At 40.2% G+C, this 25,753-nt stretch overlaps 2 protein-coding genes across 26 annotated transcripts in view; both read left to right on the plus strand.

The window, feature by feature from the left end:
• The window catches only part of NFYA (nuclear transcription factor Y subunit alpha), a 31,550-nt gene extending 11,237 nt beyond the window's left edge, over positions 1-20,313 (plus strand). For 11 of the 13 annotated variants that reach the window (XM_034647833.1, XM_034647832.1, XM_011237827.3 and 8 more), the window contains 7 exons: positions 1,371-1,517; positions 10,087-10,218; positions 10,412-10,517; positions 12,061-12,227; positions 13,717-13,890; positions 14,696-14,797; positions 17,544-20,313. In XM_034647833.1, the coding sequence (XP_034503724.1) occupies positions 1,371-1,517; positions 10,087-10,218; positions 10,412-10,517; positions 12,061-12,227; positions 13,717-13,890; positions 14,696-14,797; positions 17,544-17,597 (882 nt within the window). In that variant the 3' untranslated portion in view covers positions 17,598-20,313. The remainder of the gene's footprint in view (positions 1-1,370; positions 1,518-10,086; positions 10,219-10,411; positions 10,518-12,060; positions 12,228-13,716; positions 13,891-14,695; positions 14,798-17,543) is intronic. The other 2 variants (XM_002929742.4, XM_011237828.3) reach the window with 1 other exon arrangement.
• A 979-nt stretch (positions 20,314-21,292) lies between these two features.
• The window catches only part of LOC100468881 (adenylate cyclase type 10-like), a 40,433-nt gene continuing 35,972 nt past the window's right edge, over positions 21,293-25,753 (plus strand). For 4 of the 13 annotated variants that reach the window (XM_034647981.1, XM_034647984.1, XM_034647983.1 and 1 more), the window contains exons 1-2: positions 21,865-22,179; positions 22,952-23,056. In XM_034647981.1, coding sequence (XP_034503872.1) covers positions 21,942-22,179; positions 22,952-23,056 — 343 coding nt within the window. In that variant the 5' untranslated portion in view covers positions 21,865-21,941. Of the gene's footprint in view, positions 21,464-21,851; positions 25,728-25,753 lie in introns of those variants that run through there. The other 9 variants (XM_034647975.1, XM_034647976.1, XM_034647972.1 and 6 more) reach the window with 9 other exon arrangements.

Genomic DNA, 25,753 nt, shown 5'->3' on the forward strand with positions numbered 1-25,753 from the left:
ATTTTAAATATTTCTTTCAGTTCCTCATTTAATAAATATTCAGAACAATCCTTTCTGATGGAGTATATGCAAACATTGCTGTAGCAAAGGGAATTTAATTTGATAAGGAAAGGAGAAAGCATGAGAGAATCCGATTATAAAATCCTTTAAGAAGTAAAGTGGAATTTCTCAATGAACAGTTTACAAAACTTAGGATTTAAATATTCCTGAAGATTCAGATGCATTTGGTGGTGGTGGTGGTGAGGAGGAGGAGGGGGCCTTAATATCTAATCTGTTCATCTAGAGAAGATTGATCTTTTAACCAATTACTGTTATTTGAACACACTTTTCAAAGGCATTAAGAATCAATATTTTAGTCATGTGGATATTCTTGTGTTCTGATACAAATAATCCCTCAAAACAAGGACAGAATCTGAAAATGAAAATTTTGGACTTGGAGCTATTCTTTTGAACATTCCATTTCTAACGTGGCTGGTTTTTTGGCTTCCAGAACGCATTCAATTAGCTAGGTATTTTTATATTGGGATTCAAGATGTTGTAGAGCATGTATAATGCCCTGTCTTCTAAAGTAGTCCATTTACTCAAAGGAGCTTGAAAGTTGGGAGTTTTTTTGGTACACTTGAGTGTATAATTCCCATATTTATCACTGTTTCTGTTAAAACTAAAACAACTATGCAGATATTGCAGGGTCCAGTGTGCGGAATTCACCACAGAGCTTGAAAAATGACCAGAAGATATTTCTAGGCCTTCCCTGGTGAGCTCTTGAAAGAACCACAGAACTAGAATTCCCAGAGTGAGATACAGGGTCAAAGTTGTGTATTTCCTTTATGCTTGAGAGACTGTGGGGAGAAAGGGTCTTCTGTATAAGCTTCCAGAGCTGCTTGCTGCCCAGCCTCCTGGAGTCATTGCTGGGTAGTTTGATTTATTCCTTCCAGGTTATTTAGAATTGGCACTCAACCACCATCCCCACCATCAGCCCCCCCCCACTGCCTCCTCTCCAGCCTTCACTAGAAACTATTCCTGAATATTAGTCTCAAAAAGGCACATAGTTTGGATGTTTTGATTAAGTGCTTCTCATGGATTTAGCCTGTATTTGATGACAAATGCCTTATATCTGTTGAGACTTCCTAAAGACCCTGGATATACTTCATTATATCTGACCTTAAATTATTCAACTTGGCGTTTAGTCAAAGCTAGAGTGCTTTTTAAGAAGATAACTTGAAGACAGGGACTTGAGGCTCATTTTGTTAGTGTCTCTTCTACCTTTTCCCCCTATAGCAAGGCAGCAGAATAGTTCCAGTGATTATCTTTTGGTAAAAACCATTTTGTGTCTTATGTTATTTCATTGTTCTTATTTTATTTCCTTCTAGGTCCAGGGGCAGCCATTAATGGTACAGGTCAGTGGAGGCCAATTAATCACATCAACTGGCCAACCCATCATGGTCCAAGCTGTCCCTGGTGGACAAGGTCAAACCATCATGCAAGTACCTGTGTCTGGGACTCAGGGTTTGCAGCAGGTGAGCGATGCAAAAAATCTCTAGACAGAATATCAGAGGTTTTTAAGAAGAGCTTGTTAGGAACTGTCCTATTATTGATTTGGCATTTACCACCCTACATTCACAAAATTAGTCGATTTTCCACTTTTGTACTATCAGTGATAGAAAGCAGAACTGTACAGAAATTGGACATCTCTGGTAAGGACTGAGATGTTAGGTATGATCTTGAATCCTTATATAAAGAATACAAAAAGATGAGAGTCCAGTTTAATAGAAGGGATTCATTGGTTTGATCTTTGTTGGAACTTCTGGCAACTAAGGGAATTTACAGAGTGCTTTGAAAATTAACTGTTCTTGGTCAGGAATGTTATCCTTTCATTTCTTTCCAAGTGATTTATAATTTGAATTATCTAGCAAGTGATGAAGAAAAAATATTTCAGTCCACATCCATCACGCACACCTAAGGCTGTACTTAGAGCAAAATGTGTAACCCTTAAATACTTGTTTTTTAATATTTTATTTAAAGGGGGAGCAGTAGGCAGGGGGAGCAGTAGGGAGAGGGAGAAGGAGACTCCCCACTCAGCAGGGAGCCTGACATGGGGCTTATCCTGAGCCAAAGGCAGACACCTAACTGACTGAGCTATGCAGGCACCCCAATACTTTTATTTTAAAAAAACTGAAAAATGAATGGTATTTCCCTTATGAAGTTAGAGAAAGAAAGAACAAAATGAGCAAAAAAGTAGGTTAAAAATAATGAAGTAGAAAACTAACAAAAATGTAGAAAGGGTAAATAGAGGCTGATTCTGTAAACGGACCAATAAAGTACTTAGGCAAATCCACAGGAAAAATGGATTCAGAAACAGAAAACAAAGGTAAAACAAGACATGCGGCTCGGTGGCATCAGATTTTTAAAAACTGTAGGGATCTTTATCGAGTTGGTAGAAATTAAAGAATTTATATATGGTGCTAGAATGGGTGTAGAGAAAAGGAAACTGTTGGTAATTTGAAATTCTGAGGGCATCTCACTATTAAATACATAAACATAAACTCTTTCTGCCCCACTTCTGAGAATGTATTGTATAAGAAGAAAAGCACCTGTGTACAGGGAGAAATGTACAAAGACATTTATTGCAACATTGTACTAGAAAAGAAAATGTAACCTGAATGTCCATTCCATCAATACAAAGGATAAAAAAACGGTTGAGTACATCATACTCTGTATGTTCATATATGGAGCATTTTTTCCTTGTTAAAAAGGATGAACTATTCACTAGGGGCGTAATTGATATTGAAGTACTTTTAGTGAAAAATAATTTGCAGAGAAATATATACTAGTGCTTTCTATAATGAATAGCCAAACACTCATGGATTATGTATGTTTATGTGCATAGAGGTGGGGGGGCAAGTGAGAACTATTAACTTTTTGGTATATGTGTATTTTGTTTTAACAAGTAAAATGATCACAGTGATTTAGTTATTCTCGAAGAATTTAATAGAAGTTGAAAAAAACCAGCCATGATTACACTACTTGATAAATCTGAATTAATTCTTATATAAGCCCTTGTAATTTTATGTACTTTTTTTTAAAAGTGTATTCTGGGATTTTTTTGTTTTGCTTTATTACTTTTGTTCTTTTGCTTTTATAGGTAAGATTACTATAAGTGTATTTGAATGTGATTGCTTTATTTTCCAGTTGAATTCTTAAGAGTAATTTCTTTGGAGTGGAGGGATTGCTTGGCAAAGCGTAAGATCATTTTTAAGGCCGTTGGCATATTTTTGCCAAGATAGAGTTGTAGTTAGGATTAAAAATAGTTTCCACATTGCTCCATGCATAAATGTATGAGGCTCTAAATATATTTTGTGTGTGTGCTTGCCGCAGTGTCGTACTGCTATTTCATTTCTGTCCTCCTCATTGCCTCCTCTCCAGCCCCCCTTGCCACGCCTTCATCTCCACTGTGGAGTAGAAGTGGTGTGATAATAACACTAGGAACAGTGTACTGTGAATGCAGTGACCTTTCATTCCCAGGTCTGCCATTAAACAAGATTTCTGATCCTGGCCAAGTCATTTGATTGTCAGTGTTCTCATCCAGAAATGCAGTTTATATCAGGTGATGTTTAGGGCTCATTCCAGCTCTAAATTCTGTGATTTTATGGGGATTTTTTGGCCTGTAAAAGACTTTGAAAGGGTTATTTATTTCATTCCCTTCCCTTCAAGTAGGACTGTAACTAATCAAACCATCCTGGAGAAATTCTTTTCTGTTAACACGTATAAAGGACTAGGTACGATTCCATAGCCTCCTTTAAAATGCTTAAGGTTTCAATCCCTTTTTATTAGAGGTTGCTTCTCATTAGTGTTTTTTGAATAACTATTTCTGTTAGAAGAGTACTCCTTAATCTTTTTTTGGATTCATGCTCTATTTTAGAATTCCACTGAAACTTATATCCTCTTAGAAAAGGTACAGATGTTCAGATACATGCTAAATTTGTATATAATTTTAGATTAATATTCCTGGCTTATTAAGGACAGTGGAACCAAAATAGAGAGTGAAGAAATAAATGCAAGAATATTGGAAGTGGATGTATAATAAAAATAGTATAAAATACCAGTGAAGAAGTGGTTTTGGGGCGCCTGGGTGGCTCAGTCATTAAGCGTCTGCCTTTGGCTCAGGGCATGATCCCAGTGTCCCGGGATTCAGCCCCACATCGGGCTCCCTGCTCTCCTGGGAGCCTGCTTCTTCCTCTCCCACTCCCCCTGCTTGTGTTCCCTCTCTCGCTGGCTGGCTCTCTCTGTCAAATAAATAAATAAAATGTTAAAAAAAAAAAAAGTGGTTTAAGAGTGACATAGAAAAAGAAAACATGATATCTGTCTCATACTATATACTTGGTAGATTTACAGTCTAAATGTAAAAAAGCATACTTGGAAACTTATAGATTTTATTTACGAGAATTTTCTTTATGTCATGGAGTAGAGTGGATTTTTTAGAGACATAAAAACCAAATTGATTTGACTACTTCAAAATAAAAATGTGTATACATCAAAGTATAAATAAAAGAAAAAGTGCAGATATGCAGAAGATATTTTTAACACACATAATTTGGTTTGTATCCAAACTACGTAAAGAACATTTATGTATTGATAAGAAAATAACAATCCGGTAGAGAAATGGGCAAAGAATATGAATAGATGGAAAAGGTATTCCAAATGACTAATAGCAGGTATCCCTTGCTGTTTGAAACTCAGGAAATAGATTCAGATAACTAATTAAATGTTTACTTATTTATGTATTTTCCACTACTTTCTAAGTGCCAACTATGAGCTAAGTATTTGGAGAAAGTAGTTAAGAAGACCTAGGTAAAGGATTCTGGGAAAATGGTGGAGCAGGACATTCCAGGAATTTGTCTCCAATAATCGCACTGGCAGACTTTGTCTGATATAAACTATTTTGGAACTCTCGAGTCTATTGAAAGCTTTTTACTTCTAGGGGGAGGCATAGACTTAGAGTGAAGATAATTTCACTAAGTTTGAGCTCTTAGCACAATAGCAGCTACCCAGCAGCCTAGCAGGTAGCCGTACACAGGTCTTAAAGCAACCTCTGGGCAGCTTATAGGAGCCAGGGTGAGCAAAATAGACCCCATCCTCTAAAATCAGGGATCACTGATTGCTGCTTCTGATCAGAGATGCAGATGAAGGAGGAGGCAGCCTGTATCGTCACACCTTTCCCCACTGTTGTTAAGTCCCTCTCCCTCCAGCTGAAGTGACTGACCCCTAGGGAATTTTTTAAAAGCCAGCACCCTTCCCTGCCCCCTTCATTTTTCTCTTTTTCCCCTTTTCAGAGCCTAACTTTAGACTCTAAGACACTCAAAAAGAAGCTGAATATTTGGGAAAATTAGAAAAGGACTACACATACTTGGGGACAGGCACAAGCTCAGGAAAGACCTGCAAAGGCCTTCAGTTTATGCCTTAGGCTGATTTTTTGGTACAGAGACTGCCTACAACAATCAAAACAATAACAGCAAATCCCAGGGAAGGGAAAGAATCTGATTTCCACAGCTACTACATTATTTGACTTAATATGCAGTTTCTAACAAAAGTCATAAGGCATACAAAGAAACAGGAAAGTATGGCCCATTCAGAGTCAAAAATTAATCAATCTAGAAACCATCCTTTAAAAAAATAGATTTAGTGTAAGACTAGCATTTTAAGAATAACTGTCCTAAGGATGCTCAGAGAACTACAAGAGGATGTTGAAAAAGTCAGGGAAGCAACGTAGAACAAAATGGAAATACCAATAAAGTGATAGAAAACCTGAAAAAAAATTGTGGCACTGATAAGGATGATAGTGGGAATGAAAAATTCGCTAGAAAGATTCAAGGCATATTTGAGCAGATAGAGGAAAGAATCCACAAACTTCAAGATGAGGCAATGGAAGTGATTGGATCTGAGGAACAGAAATAAAAACATTGGGAAAAAGTGAACAGAGCCTAAGGGAGCTGTGAGTCCACTATCAAGTGTGCCAACAGATGCATTGTGGGAGTTTGAGAAGAAGAGAAAGAGAAAGGTCCAGAGAGAATATTTGAAGAAATAATGACTGAAAATTTCCCAAATTTGATGAATGACATTAAGATGAACTCAGAGACCAACAGCAAGACACATTATCATCAGACTTTTGGAAGCCACAAATAGAGGCTCTTGAAAGCAGTAGGAAAGAAGTGACTTGTCACCTACAGGGGACCCTCAATTAGATTTTTAGCAGATTTCTCATCAGAAACTGGAGGCCAGAATGCAGTGACTGATACATTCAGAGTGCTAATAGAAAATAAACATCAGGGCACCTAGGTGGCTCAGTCTGTTAAGCATCCAACTCTTGATCTCAGCTCAGGTCTTGATCTCAGGTCGTGAGTTGAAGCCACACTGGGCTCCACACTGGGTGTGGAGCCTACTTTAAAAAAAAAATTAATCAGTGGGGCACTGGGTGGATTAGTCAGTTAAGTGTCTGCCTTCAGCTCAGGTCATGGTCATGATCAGGCTCCCTGCTCAGTGGGGAGTCTGCTTTATCCTCCCTTTGCTCATGCTCTCTTTCACTTTCCTGCACACACACACACACACACACACACTGTCTCTCTCTCTCTCTCTCTCTCTGATAAATAAATTCTTTTTTAAAAATCAGTCAAAAAACAATAGAACAACCAGACAGAAGATGAGTAAGGAAATAGAGTACTTAACACAAAAGACTAACTAGATAAGACAGACTTAGGCAGAACACTCAACCCAACAGCGGCATTCTTGTCAATTGCACATGGGAGCTTTCCAGGACAGATCATATGTCAGGATACAAGTTAAGTCTCAGACTGCATAGGAAGTGGGATGAAGTTAGAAATCAACAGAAATAAAAGTGGAAAATTCACAAATCTGTGGAAATTAAACAGTAAACTCTTAAATAATCAAAGGCTCAATGAAAACAGACAAATGAAACAGACACTCAACATACCAGGACTCACAGGAAATGGCAGAAGCAGTGTTGGGAAGTGGATGACTATAAATGCTAATGTTAAAAAAACAAGAAAGATTGACTGACAACCTGCAACCTAACCTTACAACTTAAGGAATTAGAAAAAGATTGAATTAAAAAGCTGGCCAAAAGAAAGAAATAATAAAGACTAGAACAGTAATAAATGAAATAGTAAAAAAACAATAGAGAAAATAAAACAAAAATCGATTCTTTGAAAAAAACAAAATTGACAAATCTTTAAGATAAACTAAAGTCTCAACTAAAATCAGAAATGAAAGTGGGGATGTTACTACCAATTCTAGAGATGGAAAGATTATAAGAGTATTATGAGCAGCTAAATGCAACAAATTGAATAACCTAAAAGAAGAGCAAATTCCTAGAAACAAAACCTACTCTACCAAGACTCAGTTAACAAAGAGACAGAAGATCCGAATAGACTTACAGTAAGTAAAAGGTGAAAGATGTATCTGACTGGAAGAGAAACCAGAATATAGAGCTTATAATTAGTAAGGAGCTTGAATCCATAATAAAAAATCTCTCGACAAATAAAAGCACTAATGGCTTCACTGGTGTATTTTACCAAAAACTTGCAGGACTAGTACTAAAACTCTTCCCAAAAATTGGAGAGGAAAGTACTTCTTAATTCATTCTGTGAGGCCAGCATTATTCTGATACCAAAACCAAACAGACATTGCAAGAAACGTTACAGACCAATATGCGTTATGAACATGGATCCAAGAATCCCCCCAAAATACTAGCAAACCCAAATCCCGAGCATATTAAAAATTACACACTGACTAAGTGGGATTTATTCCTAGAGTTCAGTGATGCTTCCACATAGAAAAATTGATCAGTGTAATGCATTACAGTAAGAGAATGAAGGGGGAATAACTCTACCGTGTTGAAATAATGCCCAGGTCAAAAATGTCTGGTGGTGGAATAAATGAAAGAACTAATGAGATGGGAGATAAAGAGGTTGTGGGAGAACCATTTGTTCTGTACCCTTGATTATTGTTAAGGTGTGAACTTGTATATAAAATACTGGAAGTTTTGAGCTGTGGGGCCTTCCTAAATGCATTCTCTTTTGTTTTTAAAAATGTGTACAGTAGCTGTTATGTGAAAACAGGATTCTATACACCCAGCAGTTAAAGTGTTAACTAGCTTTTTCAGTAATAAAAAGCTTATAAGATATATATTTCAAATTTCTTGTCACATTTACAATGACACTCCTAATAAATTAGCTGTAGCCATTAAAAAGAGAAATGAAAAAAAATAGATTTGGATAGCACAAGTTCCTTCTCTCTCCAGACTTGTTACCTGAGGTTTAGCAGTCCAAACCCAGGAATCGAATTGAAAATGCAAATTAAATCAACAGAAGACCAGCAAACATTAATGTCAGTACTGAGCATTAATGAAGATGTTGGAAAATAGGCATAGGGCTATAATCTGACACATTGTATTATCTTTTGCTGCAAACAAATTATTCTAAAAGTTAATGGTTTAAAACAACAGATTATTACCTCACAGTTTCTGTAGGTCAGGAATTCTGGCACAGCTTGTCTGGGTCCTCTGACTCAGTGTTTCTCTCAACACACTTGTGGGCTGCAGTCAAAGTGAAGTTCAACAGGGGGAAGGATCCACTTTAAAGCTCAACTTACGTGGCTCTTGGTGGGCATCAGGTCCTTGTCTTGTGGGCCTCTCCATGGGGTAGCACACGACACAACAACTATCTTCCCTCAGAGCAAGTAAGGGAGAGTGAGAAAAAGCCAGCAAGATGGAAGTTGATCTTTTTGTAACCTAATCTCAAAAGTGATGCCCACTACTTTTGCCAGATTGTTTGTTAGAAGTGAGTCACTAGGTCCAGCACACTCATGGGGAAGGTTACATAAAGGAGTGATTACCAGAAGGCAGCTGGAAACCATTTAGAGGCTGTATACCACACACCCATCTCCTTCAACAGAGGAATTCTTCTAAATACTTAAACTCCTAACATTTGCACAAGGATATATGTTCATTAATTTTTGTGTGTAAAATTTGTTAGTAAAAATAAAATTGTTGAGAAAAACCCAAATGTTAGGGGGAATGGATGAATAATAAATTACGGTATAATTACTTAATCACCAGTTAAAATGAGTGAACTAGTTCTGGGGTGCTCAGCTGGTTCAGTCAGAAGAGCATGTGACTCTCGATCTCAGGATCATGAGTTCAAGCCCCCACATTGGGTATAGAGATTACAAATAAACACTTTAAAAATGATGAAGTAAATACTTTAAAAATACTTTAAAACTGGCTAAATTTTTAAAACAATGACCAATAAGAGCAGATTGCAAAAAGATACAATATATTACTATTTATGTGAAACTTACAAACTAAAACCTATCCATAGGTTTTTATGGATAGAAATGTGTAAGATGCTCTGTAAGAATGATCACATTTTAATACAGTGAATAATTTTTAGATGGGAAGGGAATGTTAAGCAAATATGGCAGAAGGCTGATTTGTTAAATCTGAGTGGTGACTGCATGGGTTTCTAATGTGACAGTCTCAATTTTTCTATATGTTTAAAGCTTTTGTATATACATATTTATAGAATAATATTTTTTTCAATATTTTATTATAGGAAACATTAAATAGACAAAAACAAAGAGAATGGTGTGATGACTCCCTACCACCCAGCTTCAACTTTTGTCAAAACATGACCAGTCTTCTAATTGCACCTGTATTCCCTTTCTCTCTCAAGGATTATTTTGAATGTATATAATATTCTTTTAGCTATAAAAAATATTTTAGAATTTGTTTTTAAATGAACATGCTTTATGGTTATCTGTCATCTTTTTTAAAACTGACTTTGATTCTTTAAAATCATCCTGTATCTATACAGCAGCCAGAATTCCCCCCATTGTTTCATGAATGGAAAACAGCTTACGTCTAATTTATAATAATAGAGAGCAGAACAAGGTTCTGTCGTCTTTTCCTCTTCAGAGCCTTTCTTGCTTTCTAGAGGAATTTGGGTACCTAATACTCCAGGACCAAAAGTATGCCAGTGGGGTACTAGCCTTTCTTTGTGTTCTCTTGCACAGATACAGTTGGTCCCACCTGGACAGATTCAGATCCAGGGTGGGCAGGCCGTGCAGGTGCAGGGCCAGCAGGGCCAGACCCAGCAGATCATCATCCAGCAGCCCCAGACGGCAGTCACTGCTGGCCAGACCCAGGTAATCCCTATTAGGTCTGTCAACACAAGAGCGCAACTGATTGGGAATGGTCAGACAGCTGAGCCAGATCTCTCACCGCTAGTAGAAATGGGGAAGAAAACACCAAAAATGTTGTATTTTCTTTTCTTAAAAAGAAGGGGTCCTTTATGGTAGCTTTGGAATGTATTCTATTGTCACGATTTATGTTCTTCAGACCCAGCAGCAGATTGCTGTCCAGGGACAGCAAGTGGCACAGACTGCTGAAGGGCAGACCATTGTCTATCAGCCAGTGAATGCAGACGGCACCATTCTGCAGCAAGGTAAGTGTGCCTGTGTGTTTCTGCAGGACTTGGGGGGCGTCTTTTGTATCCTTTGAGCAAATAACTGCTCCACAAATTTCGTGGTGACCTTCACACAACACATTTTTGAACAACAAAAATTTTTTCTAAGTCTCCGTTAATTGTTGTTTTCTTGTCATTCATACGTGACCAGTTTTGGTAACATTTGTAGGCATTCCTTACAGTGGTTGTTAAAAGATTGGTCTTAGGGATTATAGAATCTTTTGAGCCTTTCTAGGGGGAAAAAATGTTTCTAAATAGAAGATTGGAAATAAAGTTTCATTATTGGTAATAGAAGAAACAGATCAGAAGTCAAGTTGGAATTTAGTGTCGTTGCTACTTACAGTTTTTTTTTCTTTTGTTTTGTTTTTTTCTGGTCCACTTTATTATTAGTTTTTGCCCAAAAGACTTATTATATCTGTACTATGTATGCAGCACTTCACTAAGAAATTTTCTTCTCGAAGAGCCTCTAATCTATTAAATCTATTAGGGAGATATATATGTGACCATATAAATACAGTGCAGAGCCTTTATAGAGGTATGTTCTAGGAATAGATAATAATAGGAGCTGAGATCTGTTTGACTTGGGAGGAGAATGGACTTCAGAGAAGAGATGGCTCAAGCTGAACTTGGGAGCTTTTGGAAGCTTCTGTCAGATAACTAAATCTGGAAAAGGCATCTGAGTCCATGAGCAAAAGTTTGACTTGTGAGGGGGTACCTGGGTGGCTCAGTTGGTTAAGCGTCCTCGATTTCAGCTCAGTTCGTGATCTCAGGGTTGTGAGATCAAGCCCCAAGTTGGAGTCCATGCTAGGCATGGAGTCTGCTTAGGATTCTCTGTTTCCTTCTCCCTCTGCCTGCCCCGACTCACACATATGCGTGCTGTCTCAAAAAAAAAAAGTCTGACTTGTGATTAAAATTTAGCAATATACAAGCTCCAGTGAGTGCATTAAGTGTGCTCACCTATGACTCAGAAGGCCTGAACTGCATTGAGCCCAGGCCAGAGCTCAAACAGAAAATGGTGAACAAATCTGTAAGTAGTGCTGGTGATAGTTTGGGGGCCTGGAGTGTTTGGTTTGATTTTAAGTTTTGGTTCTACAACAGGTTGAGTCATTGTCAGTTTAAGATAAACAAATTATAAATTTATAAAATCTCCATCTTAAACAGATTATTCATATATACAAGAACAGTGGTATAGTTGAAGTCAGACTGACCTCTAGAAGAGGAGGCCTCCAAGCTTTCTCACCAGCCATTGAAAGCTATTCCTGAAATACCCAGGGAGGTATCCACTTCAAGGATAATTTTATCAGAACTAGAACCCAGACAGTGAATAGAATATCAGAGGTAGTGAGTACTTGGCTTACATGCAGCAAACGGGACACAGAGTAGTACAATGCTTCTCCCTTTGTGCTGTTTAGTATGTTTTTCCAGGATAAGTAAGTGTGTGCCAGACAGAAGAGGGACTAACTGTGTTCCCTTCTTTCTGTGTACCTGTTTTTGTTTGTTTTAATGTTTTATTTTCTTAAAGTTACAGTCCCTGTTTCAGGCATGATCACCATTCCAGCAGCCAGTTTGGCAGGAGCACAGATTGTTCAGACAGGAGCCAACACCAACACAACCAGCAGTGGGCAAGGGACTGTCACTGTGACACTACCAGTGGCAGGCAATGTGGTCAATTCAGGAGGGATGGTCATGGTAAGAAAACGGATTTTTTACCTCACTGTTTCTGTCATTTATTTTTCCATATATCTCTTTGTCATTGAACATTTTTTTGGACTTGGAATTTGAGGTCTTTCTCATAAAGCTTGTTGATAATGCTGGCCCGTTAGGATTGAATTGATTCTTAAGGCACTTACAGAGATCTGCTTTTACAAGAAGCTAAATTACAGTGTGTTATAATTCATTCTAAGCACCTGTTATGTGCTGGGGACTACTCTAGGTGCTAGAGATGTAGCAGAGGATAAACAGGTAGAAATACCTGCTTTTGAATCATCTTATTCGGAATTCAAAAATGAAGGCATAGACTAGTAATCTTTGGGAAGTGGGCAATCTATTGCCCACAGTGAGTGAAATGAGAAACTCAAAATCAGATTGTAATCAGTAAAGAAACCAAAACATGTATGCTATGAATACATTGGGAAGATAGGGAAGGAGAGAGGAGTAGTAGGATAAGTGGAGGCTGAGTCCTCCTGTCCAAACTGGATGGCAGTACATAATACCTAAGATGGGTAAATTAAGAACAAGTAGTAGAAGGCTGCACACAGTGGTGGAGGAAGCTACCAGAGAAACAACACATCCATTCAGAGTTGTTACAGTTGGGAAGGGAGCGGGACATGGGAACCTGTTACTGGTTTCCTCATACACTTAGTAGAGTGTTTTTAGTTTAGTGTGTTTAAAAGAATTAGGTTTGAATTATTTACTAAGTTGAGTAGCTAATTAAATTATTTAACTGCAGGCATTTGGGTCAGCCTACCTTTGTACTATTTCATTGTCTATGATTACTGTTCCTGACCAGTAGATGGCAGCAGATTTTTCTAGAAATGGAGCCATACGTGGGTAAGAATTTGGACATGGTTTTTGTCATTGTAGCTCCTGGGCTCCCTATGACAATCACGTGGAATTTTGGTTTAAAACGCAGACCTTGAGTGTGAGTGTTCTTCAGGAATCTGCATTTAACTACGTGCTCTATGAAAGCCACTCTTTATAGCATTTAGAAAAATAATTTTTTTTAATTTTTTTTCTTTAATTTTTTGTTATGTTATGTTAGTCACCATACAGTACATCATTAGTTTTTGATGGAGTGTTCCATGATTCATTGTTTGCGTATAACTCAGTACTCCATGCAATATGTGTCCTCCTTAATACCCATCACCGGCCTATCCTAGTCCCCCACCCCCCTCCCCTCTGAAGCCCTCAGTTTGTCCCCCAGAGTCCATAGTCTCTCATGGTTCATTCCCCCTTCTGTTTACCCCCCTTTATCCTTCCCTTCCTTCTCCTACCGATCTCCCTGCTAGTTCTTATGTTCCGTAAATGAGTGAAACCATATGATAATTTTCTTTCTCTGCTTGACTTATTTCACTTAGCATAATTTCGAAAAAATAATTTTAACAGGGACCAAGAAGCAGTTTCCTGTGTCCATACTACATACCACTGTTTCGTAAGCTGTGGTTTTCTCTTCATGTAGATGGTGCCTGGTGCTGGCTCTGTACCTGCTATCCAAAGAATCCCTCTCCCTGGGGCAGAAATGCTTGAAGAAGAGCCCCTCTATGTGAATGCCAAACAGTACCACCGTATATTAAAGAGGAGGCAAGCCCGGGCTAAACTAGAGGCAGAAGGAAAAATTCCAAAGGAAAGAAGGGTGCGTATAACATTAGAAGAAGGAAGAGAAAGGGCAGGGTTCTACTTTTGAAATTACCTTTTATATGGTTTGTTTCCTTGAGCAGCTTCTATACAATTGAAAGTAAATAGCTGTTATCTTCGTGAAAGTTAGCATTTATTATTGCTCTGTGTGGCTGCAACTACCATAACAAAACAGTAACAGGGGCTCAAAAAAGAGTTTATTTTTTTCTTACATAAGAGAAGTCCAGAGAGAAATTGTCTTCGGCTGGTAGCCCATTTCCACAGTCAGTGCTCATGTGATGCTCTCTCCTCTGGTCTTACTGTTCTGATAGCCATAGTGGGCTAGTCAAAGTCCAGGACAACTGCTTGGGCTCCAGCCTCAGTACAAAGGGAACAAGAAAGGCACTCTTACTCGAGGAGATTTTTAAGAAGCTCTATACATCTCATTAGCTAAAACTTAATTATGTGGCCACACTTAAATCTATACACAAGGCAGGGAAATGCAGGGTGTTGTTTTTTTTTTTACTGAGCAGCCATTTGCTCGACTAAAATTTGGTCTGTTACTGAAGCGAAGAAGAGGATGTGTATGGGGAAGGGTAGATCGTGATCATTGCTACACTCTTGGGGAATTTTTATTTATTATTCATTTAGCATTGATGTGGTCAGCTGCTGCCCAGTGTTTCCTCCAAAGCTTTCTCCTTAATTCAAGGTCATAATTGCCCCTGGTGTCTCTGATGACGGCTCTCCTGAACTTCAGAGAGTAGAATTTGTGCACGAGGTAACTATGCTGGTTCCAACTCGTACCTTTATTTCTCTGGTTTTAGAAATACCTGCACGAGTCTCGGCACCGTCATGCCATGGCTCGGAAGCGGGGTGAAGGTGGACGGTTTTTCTCTCCAAAGGAAAAGGATAGTCCCCATATGCAGGTAAGTAGGTGATACATTTCATTCTTCTCTTTTTGCCTTGTATTTTCTTGGGAAGAGCATTCAGAGTCCTCTTCTTAACTTTCACACCAAAAGAATTCTCTTAAGTTGAATGCAGTGTTGCGTCTCTTAGATTCCTTTTTGCCTTAAAGCACTAAAGGTGTTCAGTCCAGTGGCCTTTTTTCCTCCTCATCTTTGCCAGTTATTACTATTAATTCCTTCTTGTAATTCTCATTTTTCTTGATATTAAAAGAAAAAGTTTTGTCTCTTAGTGTAATAGCACGATCAGCGGCAGCTAACACTTAACTGCTATGTGCCAACCATTACATTAAGATTTTTGTAAGCATTTTTTTTTCATTGAATCTTTAGAGCAACCTCAAGCCCCATGAGGTAAGAATTCTTATTTCCATTTTACAGTTCAGTCTGAGGTTTAGAGAGGTTAAGTAGTTTGCCCAAGGTAAAATACTTAATAAAATGGTGCACCTGAAATTGTAAGCCAGTGTAATTCCAGAACGAACTTGTAACTGCTGTATTTCACTGGTTCTTAATCTGATTCCACGGATTGTACTTACCGGCATTTCTGAGTCAGTGTGTCCAAAACAGAGCTCTTGATTTTTATTTTATCTTTTATCCCTCAACCAGTCACTCGTCTCAGTAAGTGACCTGTCCATCCACCCAGTTGCTAAAGCTTAAATTATCCAGTTCTTGAAAAAGTTCTCTTGGTTTTACCTCTAAAATAATCTGAATCAGTTAACATTTTTTCCCTTCCAGCTGCCATTGGCCTAAAGAAATACTCTCTTTTTTTTGCTTCAGTTCATGTAATAGCTGCCTACTGGTGTCCTTTCTTCCATTCTTCACATCTTCGTGTGGTATTCTTAAAATGTGATCACATTACTGTCCTGCCTAAACCCTTTCCACTGCCATTTCCCACTTGCACTTACACTGAAATCCAGAGTGCTTACCGTGGCCAAAAAGGCACATGTGTGATCGCGCTCTTGCCTCCCTCTGGCTTCATTTCCTTCTGTTCTTGGTCTTTATGCTCTTGCTGTACTGTTCATTGATCTGTCTCCTGCCAGAGGACCTTTGTCTTGAAAATCGCTAATCTGTAAAGGTTTTCACTCCCATTTTCTTGCATGACTCTTACCTTTTAGGTCTTGGTTTAAAACTGAGGCTGGAGCCAGAGTAGGTCTCTCCCATCTCATTATTTTTTCACATCTTCCTTTTCTTTTGAGCATCATAATAATCAACTTGTTTTATTTGTGTAATTATTCAGTCAACGCCTCCTTCACTAGACTGTAAGCTGTGTAGAGAGTAGAGGATTGTTTTCTCTGTTGTATTGATTGGACTTAGCATAATGCCCAGTCCAGAACAAGCACTTGGTGGATGTTTGTTGACTTCATGGATTCCTCCTGTTCCTGTTGCTGCATTCTGTGTGACCATTACGTCCCACCTGCACTACAGCCGAATCAGCCTTTATAAGATAGTGCTTTTTTAATCATGTCAGTCCCCTGCTCAAGGATGCATGCTGATTTTCATTTCTTACTGCATCAGGTCCCCAACTGTTTCTATGTGACATCTAAGCAGCTTGGCCTCCACCCTGCTTTCAGTGTCAGACTGGGAATCCTCAGTATTTCCACACAGGAGCACAAACTCCTCTTTCAATGCTATTAATTCCTACCTGTAGTCTGGGAGCCCCTCCTTCCTTACTTGTTCATGCAGTGTGTGGATGTAGAGCGCCGTCTATGGGCATTATGCCAGGAACTCTCCTAATTCTGTGTGCTAACAATAGGTTCTTGGTCAAGTTACTTAGGCTCCTTCGGTCTGAGTTCCTTCACCTGTAAAGTAAGCTGCTGTTGATACTTCATAGGACCACTGTGGGGATTTCATGCAGTAAGCTACATTGAGCACCTACTTAGCACATGATCTAGTGCATGGTCAGGGCTCAGTAAATACTGGTTATTATTCTTACTCATTGTTCAAGACCCCGCTGCAGTCTTGCCACCTACAGAAATCTTTTAGCTTTTTCTTAGATCATGTCGGTTGAAGTTTCAGAGCCTTGGTGTGCAGAAACTGAAGGCGGTTATTGTGGAGTGTTGCAAAAAGCTTCCAAGGACTGATCCTTGTCTTAACACTGAAGGCTTTAAGTGAGAGGGAGCAGGCAGAATTTAGTGGAAAAGAAATGAGAAATGGTTAAGAAATAGTGCAATGGGAACCAAGAGATTTGGGCATTAGTTCTTGCTGGGCTGCTGGCTAACTTTCTCAGCTCTAGTCCAGGCAGATCACTTCATCCATCCAGGCTTCGGGTTTATCTACAAAATGAGTGCATTAAAATAAATGTCAGTGTCCTTTCCAGCCCTGCTAAGTGCGTAGTATTTAAATATGATGATCCGAAAATCATGGCACAAAAGTACAACATGACATGGTTTCTTTTGGCCACCTCAAGACCCTTAAATTCGAAAGGTAAAGCACCACATAGGTTCTCCTAGGAAAGAGATACAACTGTCAACTCTGGAGTCCTTGGAAATGGAATGCCAGGCCAGATTTAACAGTCCTTTTACACAAAGATGTGTTATCTCTTCTTTCCTTATGGAGCTGCATTTTAATCCATGTAGGTATACTTAGATGCATTCTGGGGCTTCAGTTTACTTAGCAAAATTGGATGTATTCCCCTTGATGATGAGAAGTGAGAGCCTTGAGTTCCTTGTTACTTTCACAAAGGATTTTAATTACTATTATGCTTTGTCTCTAGGATCCAAACCAAGCAGATGAAGAAGCAATGACACAGATCATCCGAGTGTCCTAACCCCAGGCCATGTGATGGAGCAGATCAAGGTCATGTTCCTCGCCACTGTTTCCCACTGTTCCAGGAAATTGATCACCTCTTCCAGTGGGACACTGACAATTACGTGCTGCCCTTTTCTACAGGACAAACCACTTAGTTTTTAATAAGTGGCTCAGTATTATAATTGCAGCGATGTCTGGCATATTGAAGTCACAAGCCTTTGTCTCGCCCTTTCAGACAGGACCTATTTCAGACTGTTGATGACATTGACATTTCATGGATTAGGATGATGCAAGGGACCTGTGCACCTAAGTGCACACACAGCACTTATGTTGGCTTCTGAAGCCAGCCAGCCATCTTGGCAAGGGAGAACAACTTTCTCAACAGAGGCTGAAATCAGGGAAGCCGACGCCCACTCCTTCCCATGGAACCTAAGCAGCATCCATCCCTCTGATGGGGGATCTCAGGCTGACTCACTGGACACTTTGTATTCAGAGGTGGCTTCCAGGCAAGGAAGTCCCATCTCATGACATGGAAACAATAAATTCTCTGAGATACATTCATCTGATCTGTGGTAATAATAGGAATCTCTGTCTACCCAGATGATAGGTTGGTATTTTTGGACTCCAGCCAAGAAAAGCTAACTCTGGGGATAGAGTGACAAAAGACTCAAGCACTAAAAATATAGATTGCTGAATCTCTCTTTTTTTTAAAGCTTCGACAAGTTGTGGTCTGTTTGTCTGTCTGCTGACAGATCATCTGGACCATGGTTTTTGCTTCTGCTACTTATAAGACAATTTAGAGGGCATTGGACCTTGAAACTGCCTTTCCTAAGTAGAGAACAAAACCATACAACAACTTCTGTGTTGAAGTGCTGAGGACATTTGTAGTAACTCCTAAACAGAGAGCCAGACTAGTTTCTGTTTTTGTTTTTGTTTTGCTTTTTAAGTAGGCTCCATACCCAGCATGGAGTTCAGTGCAGGGCTTGAACTCACATCCCTGAGATCAAGACCTGAGCTGAGATCGAGAGTTGGATGCTCAACTGACTGAGTCACACCAGTGCCCCTAGAGATTTTCAATCATAGGCTTTGTGACAGCATTTGGGAAGAGAAGGATTCACACATGTTGCAGTCTAGCAGAAGAGAGAGTAGCATATATACCCATGTGTTGTCACATAGAATGATTCTCCAGTGGATGGATACCTGGGATGGATCATTAAGGTGAAAAGAATAATTTACATTTATACTATAATCTTTTAACAAGCATGGAAAGGGAGAAGTCTGAGAACTGCTCTTTGACAATTTCTGTCTGGAAAGCGTTGTTCAGTCACACTGTCCTGGATATATTCCAGCTTAACCTGCTTGAGTTTAAGGTAAATGTTGGCTTCACTCCTGCAGCACTTTGTTTTGTGCTGGCCCTAGAGAGTGAACATTCTCTTTGTTCCCCTGGCAGCTGATTCTTCGGTGCCAGTTTCCATGTCTCCCCTTTTCTACATAGGCCTTGTACAGCAGAAAGGTTTTTACATTGCATCCACATTCTGGGGATACGCTGGCAACTGGTAATGGTGATGCTGGCAGGGTCAAGAATTGGGCCACATTTTCCAGAATGGACTGTGCCTCAGAAACCTGTTTCTTTGCTAGATGTTGAACCTGGGGGAAACTAAGATGATATTGCAGAAAAGAGTTGCTGCCTTCTCTAGAAACAAAGAAGACTTAATTCTTTCGAAGATCATTTGGGTTTGATTTAAATACCAAGAGTAAGAATTGACACTTTCTTTTATTTCACTCTGATTGAACTAAGAGGTTAAAAAAAAAAAACCCTCTGAAGAAAACATCACAAAGGGAAATAATTATAATGGTGGAAATAGAGGTACAGAGCTATGCAAAGAAAGCAGAAAGTAAAGTATCTCTAGTCCCTGGTATCTGTAGTCACCTGTCCTGGCTTCCAGATGTCAGGAGAAGCCATACCCTTTGGTAGGTTCACTAGAAGCTTCTGGCTCTTGACTTAAGTTTGAGACATTGATTTAATTCAGTAAGCCCCAAGATTTTCAGATAATAGTTCACTAAAGCAGTGAGGAATTTCTATCCCTTGGTTTGTTTAGGAGTCTTTAAGATGCAGAGCTCAGAAAGAAAGTCCTCAGATCTAAGCCAACAGCAGTTCTAAAATACTATTTATTTGTCTGTAAGTTTGTACATAGTAATATCAACCTCATATTGTTGCAGTTTTTTTTTTCCATGTTGTGTTTTGTTTTAAAGAAATGGTTCAGTTGTCATTTTGCCAACTGCATTTCAGATAGCTCATGGCCCTTTTATTGTGGCCATTTTAGCACATCATAATAACCCACAAAGTGGGGGGGGTTGAGGTTTGGATTTTTTTCCTTTGTTACTGGTTCTCTTATTTGTCCTTGTGACTGTAGTGACTTTATAGATGCAGAAAGAGTGAACGGATGAGTGAATAACTGGTTTAATGCACAGTTATCTCACTTCTTGAGTGCTCTTCTTGGTAAGATAATTGTAAATATATATTTTAATTGCACTGGTACATTGAACATGTCAGTGTCTATACCACTGGACCAACAGAGCTTTTTCTGGCTGTTGGGTGCCTGATAATAATGTCTTGATTTTCCTTTGGGACTCAACAGTATAGGTTTTTCTCCCAGCAGTAGGGGGAGTACAGATGATCGATCATTGATGTCATTGCAATTGTTATTTTTTAAAATAAATTTGTAAAAATACTATAAAGTGATTTGAATTTTGACATTCCTTGGGTTCTAGGTTGTGTTTATAATGTTGAAATTGTGATCTTTGTAGACGGACATGGGAGCTCTGTAGGCCGAATCTCAAACTTGTAGTGTCCAGGCCTCTTAGTCGTATGTCTCCCCTTACTCTCCTTTTCTTCCCTTTTGGCCCTCCATCCTGCTGAGGAGGTATTCTCTGCCACCTGTGCACTGATTGTATATTTCATCTTACTACTGGAAGTGTTAACCAAAATTCGATGAAGTAATTCCATAAGCAAAATAAGCCTTTTAGTTATTGATGTGGAGAACAAAGGTAAAAGAAATACAGAAAAAAATTAAACTTCCTTACAACTTACAGTCCATTGACCAGTACTTGAGACAGGCAGATTGACCTTCCTCTAGGAACTCAACTGCCTAGATGTTTAAATACTTTGCTAAGGGCAAAAGGCAACCTAAGCTTGACATTAGCCCCAACTCCAGGATCCTGGAAGTCTCCTTTAACATATAAAAAAAAATTCCTTTGGAAGCTTCCTTTATCTCAACTTCCCAAGATACATGTTGGCAATCATCCTCCAAGCATATGGCCCGCTGATACACATCTGAAGGGTTTCATGACTAAGATTTTAGTAGAGTGTAATAAATTGCTTCTCAAGGGCCTGTAAACCTTGCTTCCAAATTCCTTAGAGATTTATACTATCCCTAACCCCCTCCCATCATGAAAGGATAAAATCAGTCACTGCTCACAACCCAGTGCAGCTCTTTCTGCCCAAGGTCCTGTCCCTGTGCTTTAATAAAACCACCTGCTTTGCACAGAAGACATCTCAAGAATTCTTTCTTGGCTGTTGGCTCCCAAACCCCAACATTTTTACATCAGTTATCCCCGAAACAGCATTGATTGGGTATTATAGAACTAAAGATAGTGAAGCTGTAATTTTTAGATTTTGTTTTTTATTTCTGCAGAAAAACAAAACACGGCTGCTTTCTGATTGTTAAAAAGCCACAACGCACTCATACCATTACTAAGGTGAATTCTCCAAGAATCTGATCAACTGACATAGGCTTCTACCATACAGGGAATCAGGAGCTGGAGCTAGAGCAAAGCAACCCCAGGAGCACTCTCAGGAGACACCCAATAGACCTGTCCTGGCGGGTAAGAGAAACAAATTCTCTAAGGCACTGACCATTAAATACTCTTAGCCTAAGGGTGTTAAATTAAGCCAAGCTGAGGTTGCTTTAGTCAGATGCTAATGGAGCATTGCCCTTAGAAATTCAGAGGTGAGCCAGCATTCCACTCTGGTGACAGACCCCTCTATTGACCCTGTCTGAGATAATCTGCCCTATTGCGGAAGCATCTTCACGGTTCAAGACTTTAAAACGTCATCTTGACTCGAACATGCTTGCCCTCCCGAATCCTGCTGCCTCTCCACCTCCCAGAGGCCAGAGCAAGGGAGCTGAGGGCGGGAGGCAGGCGGGGCGGGGCCCGAGGCAACCCTGGATTGGCACCGCCCCAAGGAGGCCCACACTGATTGGTTGGTGGGAGGGACCCGGCAAGGCCGTTGTTGCGGATTGGCTGCTATTCGGAGGACCACCCCGTGTCCGGTAGCTTGGCGGGTTACCCCGCCGCCGCCATGGCGACCGGCGAGCGGGTGGCGGCGCCGCCTCTGTGGCCCGTAGAGGCCCGGTTGGCGGCGCTGCTTCCCGACCTGCTGGTGTTCAGGAAGCCCCGGGGATCGGAACCCGAGCTCGCCACGGCCCAGGGCGTCCTCCTTGGTGTTCACGTGACGGGTGAGGGAGGCGCGTCGCTCTCCCGCCCTGCCCGAGGGGCGGCCGTTGGGTCAGGGCTCCGAGAGGCAGCGGCGGTTACAGGTCTGGCCCCACGGCAAGTACAGGCGCGGCTTAACTGCTCGCTGCTGCCTCTTCGGGAAACCTGGAGGGTCGGTTTCACAGCGGGAGGACTCCTTCCAGGATGGTCTGGCGTAGCCCTTGAGTTCACTTCAGAAAAGGGAAATGACTTTTGCGGGACCCCTGGGCAGGCTCTGAACCCAAGTTTCCTTCCAGTACGCATACTGCTTCAGCCCGTTCTTTTTTTCGCTCGATTAATTCCTTCTTTGGGTTCCTAAGTGTGTGCCCGCCACTGCTCTAGGAATTAGAGATCCAGCAGCTACTTCCAGAGTCGCTCACTTAACAAATATTTGTGGAGTTTGTGTCATGGATCTGAAGATGAGTGATTGGAAGGTTCCTGCCCTCGAGGAGCTCACTATCTGAGTTCTCCATTAAGTTTTAATCCATCCCCCCTCGTCATTGGTCTCTCCGTCCCTCACATGGGGCGAGATCCCATTTCTCCCTTGGCCAGGGAGTTTAAGAGAGTATGGCAGAAACGAGGTACCTCGCTAGAGAGAAAAGGGGTGCTTGTGCGTGAATCTTCACGTGCAGCTCCTGGAAACGAAGGGGGTGTGGCTCTCCGGATTCCCAGAAGCGGCATCAGCCAGCCTGGCCCCAGAGTATGAACACTTGTAAAGGGTAGTGAAATTACTCATCTGGAGGAGATCTGCTGCTTTACACTGGCCTGATGGGTGCAGGGAATCGACCCTAAATGTTCAGGATTTGCAGCTAACGTAATTTTTGTTTCGTCGGCTAGGGTTTACAGCATTAATGGACAGGTTCAGCCTGACCTGCAAGTCGGAACATGACATGGACAAACTGGCCCACATCTTCAGTTATTACATTAGTGACATCGTGGAGCGTGAGTGACTCTTGTAGGGAACCCAGGAGGTTGTGGTGCTGGGCTCCCGAGGGTTTGTAACAGGAGGGGGTCTGGGCTACTTGAAAAGATACCAAAGAGCTATTCCTTTAGTGTTACTCATCTTTTATTTCTTCTTTTTGCTACTAGCAAGCTAGATTTTTGCCTGTATCTGCCATTCTACCTAGTCTCACATCCTGTTGACTCAATGCTCAGAAAGGGGGAAAACAAACTAATTTTAATTTTGACTTTGTATGTTTATATTTTATTTCAAAATAAAGTATTCCTCAGGTTGTCTCTTCTAACAATAATGTAATGTGCCATATGTGTTTATATAAGATATAATTTACAAAACACCTTCCCATTCTATTGCATTTTGATCTTGTGAAGTAGGAAGGAATGAGTGTTTTCTTCATTTTCTGTCATACCTTAAGCTTGTGGAAATTTGCCTAATCTGGGGAAGAAAAAAAAACAGCTCCTTACATGTGCAGTAAATGTTTTGAGTACCTATTCTTTTTTTTTTTTTAAAGATTTTATTTATTCATTTGAGAGAGAGAGAGGACAAGCAGGGGGAGCAGCAGAGGGAGAGGCAGACTCCCAGCTGAGCAGGGAGCCTGACGCGGGACTCCCTGGGGATCATGACCTGAGCCGAAGGCAGGTGTTTAACCAACTGAGCCACCTGGGCACCCTTGAGTGCATATTCTGTGATATGCACTGTAAAAGGTGCACGGTGTGCAAAAACCTACTCTTGAGGAGCTTTCAGTCTAGTTAGACCTACCCAACAGAAATTACTCTGATCCTGACCCTCCTTTTACTGACGGTGTCCATACGGTCATGTCCATGGTTCTGAGATCCACCAGAATTCTTACTTTGTGGAATCTCCTTTAGTAACTTGTTTATTTGAGTCACCCCTGACCCCTGAGGAGCAGTTGTAAAAGGTCTTTAGATTTTTCTCATCAAGTTTAGATGAAAGGCGGAGATAGAAAGTATATATGTATTATAACACCAGGAACTACTGGGTACTAGAAATACAGGGGAGAATAAGACATAATACCTGCTCTCTTGAAGTTTTCATGTTAGTGGGAGAGACAATAAGTAAACAAAATAATTATAAATTATACATTTTACAAAGGAAATAAATAGGGTGTAATGGTAAAAAAAAGAATTGTAGAGTGAGAGATTTTCTGTTAGGTAGGGTGGTCATAGGAGGCTCCTCTGAGGTGTTTAAGCTGAGACATAAAGGATGAGAGAAACACCTTGTGAAGAGTGAGGAGTAAAGTATTTCAGGCGGAAGAATGCCAAGTGTAAGGCTTCTAAGATGGGAGGAAGCTTGCCGTGTTCTAAGAACTGAGAAGACCAGTGTGGCTAACACACAGCTAGCAGGGAGAAGAGTGGCTTGAGGTGAGATTGGAGATCATTGAACTCTATGGGTCATAAGGAGTTTGAATTACATATTTGTGTGTAAAGGGATACTTAAAAGTTTCTCACAAGGGGGCGATGTGATCTGATTTACATTTTTTAAATCTTGTTTTAGCTGCCTCGTGGAGATTGGATTATAGGGAGCTGATGGAGGGGAGGTGGTACGAATGGAAGCTAGAAGAGGCAGTTGTAGCAGCTGTGAAGAGATGATGCTGATTTGGTCTAGGGTAGTGGTTCTCAACCTTGGCAGCACATTAAATAACCACTCAGTGAGCTTTTAAAGGTCCTGATGTCTAGGCTTTACCCCAGACCAGTTAAATTAGAATACCTTGGGGTAAGCCCAGGAATAAGGATTTTTTTAAAGTTTCACGGGCTATCCAATGTTGAAGCCAAGATTGCAGCAAAGGTAGAAACCATTGGTCTAGAGATAAGGCAGTGGAGCCTTAAGGAGATGAATTGATTTGAAACGTGTTTTGCAGGCTCAACAGACAAGATTTACAGGTATATTGATATCAGTGGGAAGTAGTGAGGAAAGCGACTCTCAAGGATTTTTGGCTTTCATAATTGAATTGATGGTGGTGTCACTTACTGAGATGGGCAAGACTGGGCTTTGAGAAAGAAAATCAAGGGTTCTGTTTTGAATATACTGAGTTTGAGATGTCAATAAGTCATTCAAATGGAGAAATGAAGTCAGTAGCTATGATTGAGCCTGCAACTCAGAGAATAGGTCTCTGTTAGAGACAAAAAGTGAGTTGATGGCATAAAGATGTTACTTAAAGTTAGGAACTGATTGAGTCCACATGAGGATAGTGTAAATAAAGAGAAAGAGCCTAAGACTGAGGCTTGAGGGGCTCCAGGATAGATTATGATTAGAGAGAAAGAACTTACAAAAGACTATAAAACAGCCAGTTAGGTAGGCTACTGTGGTGTTCCTGAAGCCAGAGGAGAAGTAGTGTCTCTAGAAGAGGGCTGGGGCTGCCTGAGTTGAAAATGAAAGGTCTAAAGTACAGTGCTGTGAGAAAAATACTGAATTTAGCAAGGTGAATGCTGTTAACGATCTTGATAAATTTTAGTGAAGTGATGGAGTTGGAAGTCAGATGGGAGAAGCCAGAGAAGAGAATGGTAGAGAAAAGGTTTAAGAGTAAATAGGATATGAGGAGCAAATTGTATATGGCCAACTCTTTTGAGAATTTTTTCGCTGGGGATGTAGCAGAGAAATGGAGATAATAGCAAGAGAAGGTGGAGTCAAGAACAGGTGGGTTAATTTTTTTATGTTTTCTT

This window comes from Ailuropoda melanoleuca, chromosome 19 (assembly GCF_002007445.2).
Source record: "Ailuropoda melanoleuca isolate Jingjing chromosome 19, ASM200744v2, whole genome shotgun sequence".
NCBI classification, from domain to species: Eukaryota; Metazoa; Chordata; class Mammalia; order Carnivora; family Ursidae; genus Ailuropoda; species Ailuropoda melanoleuca.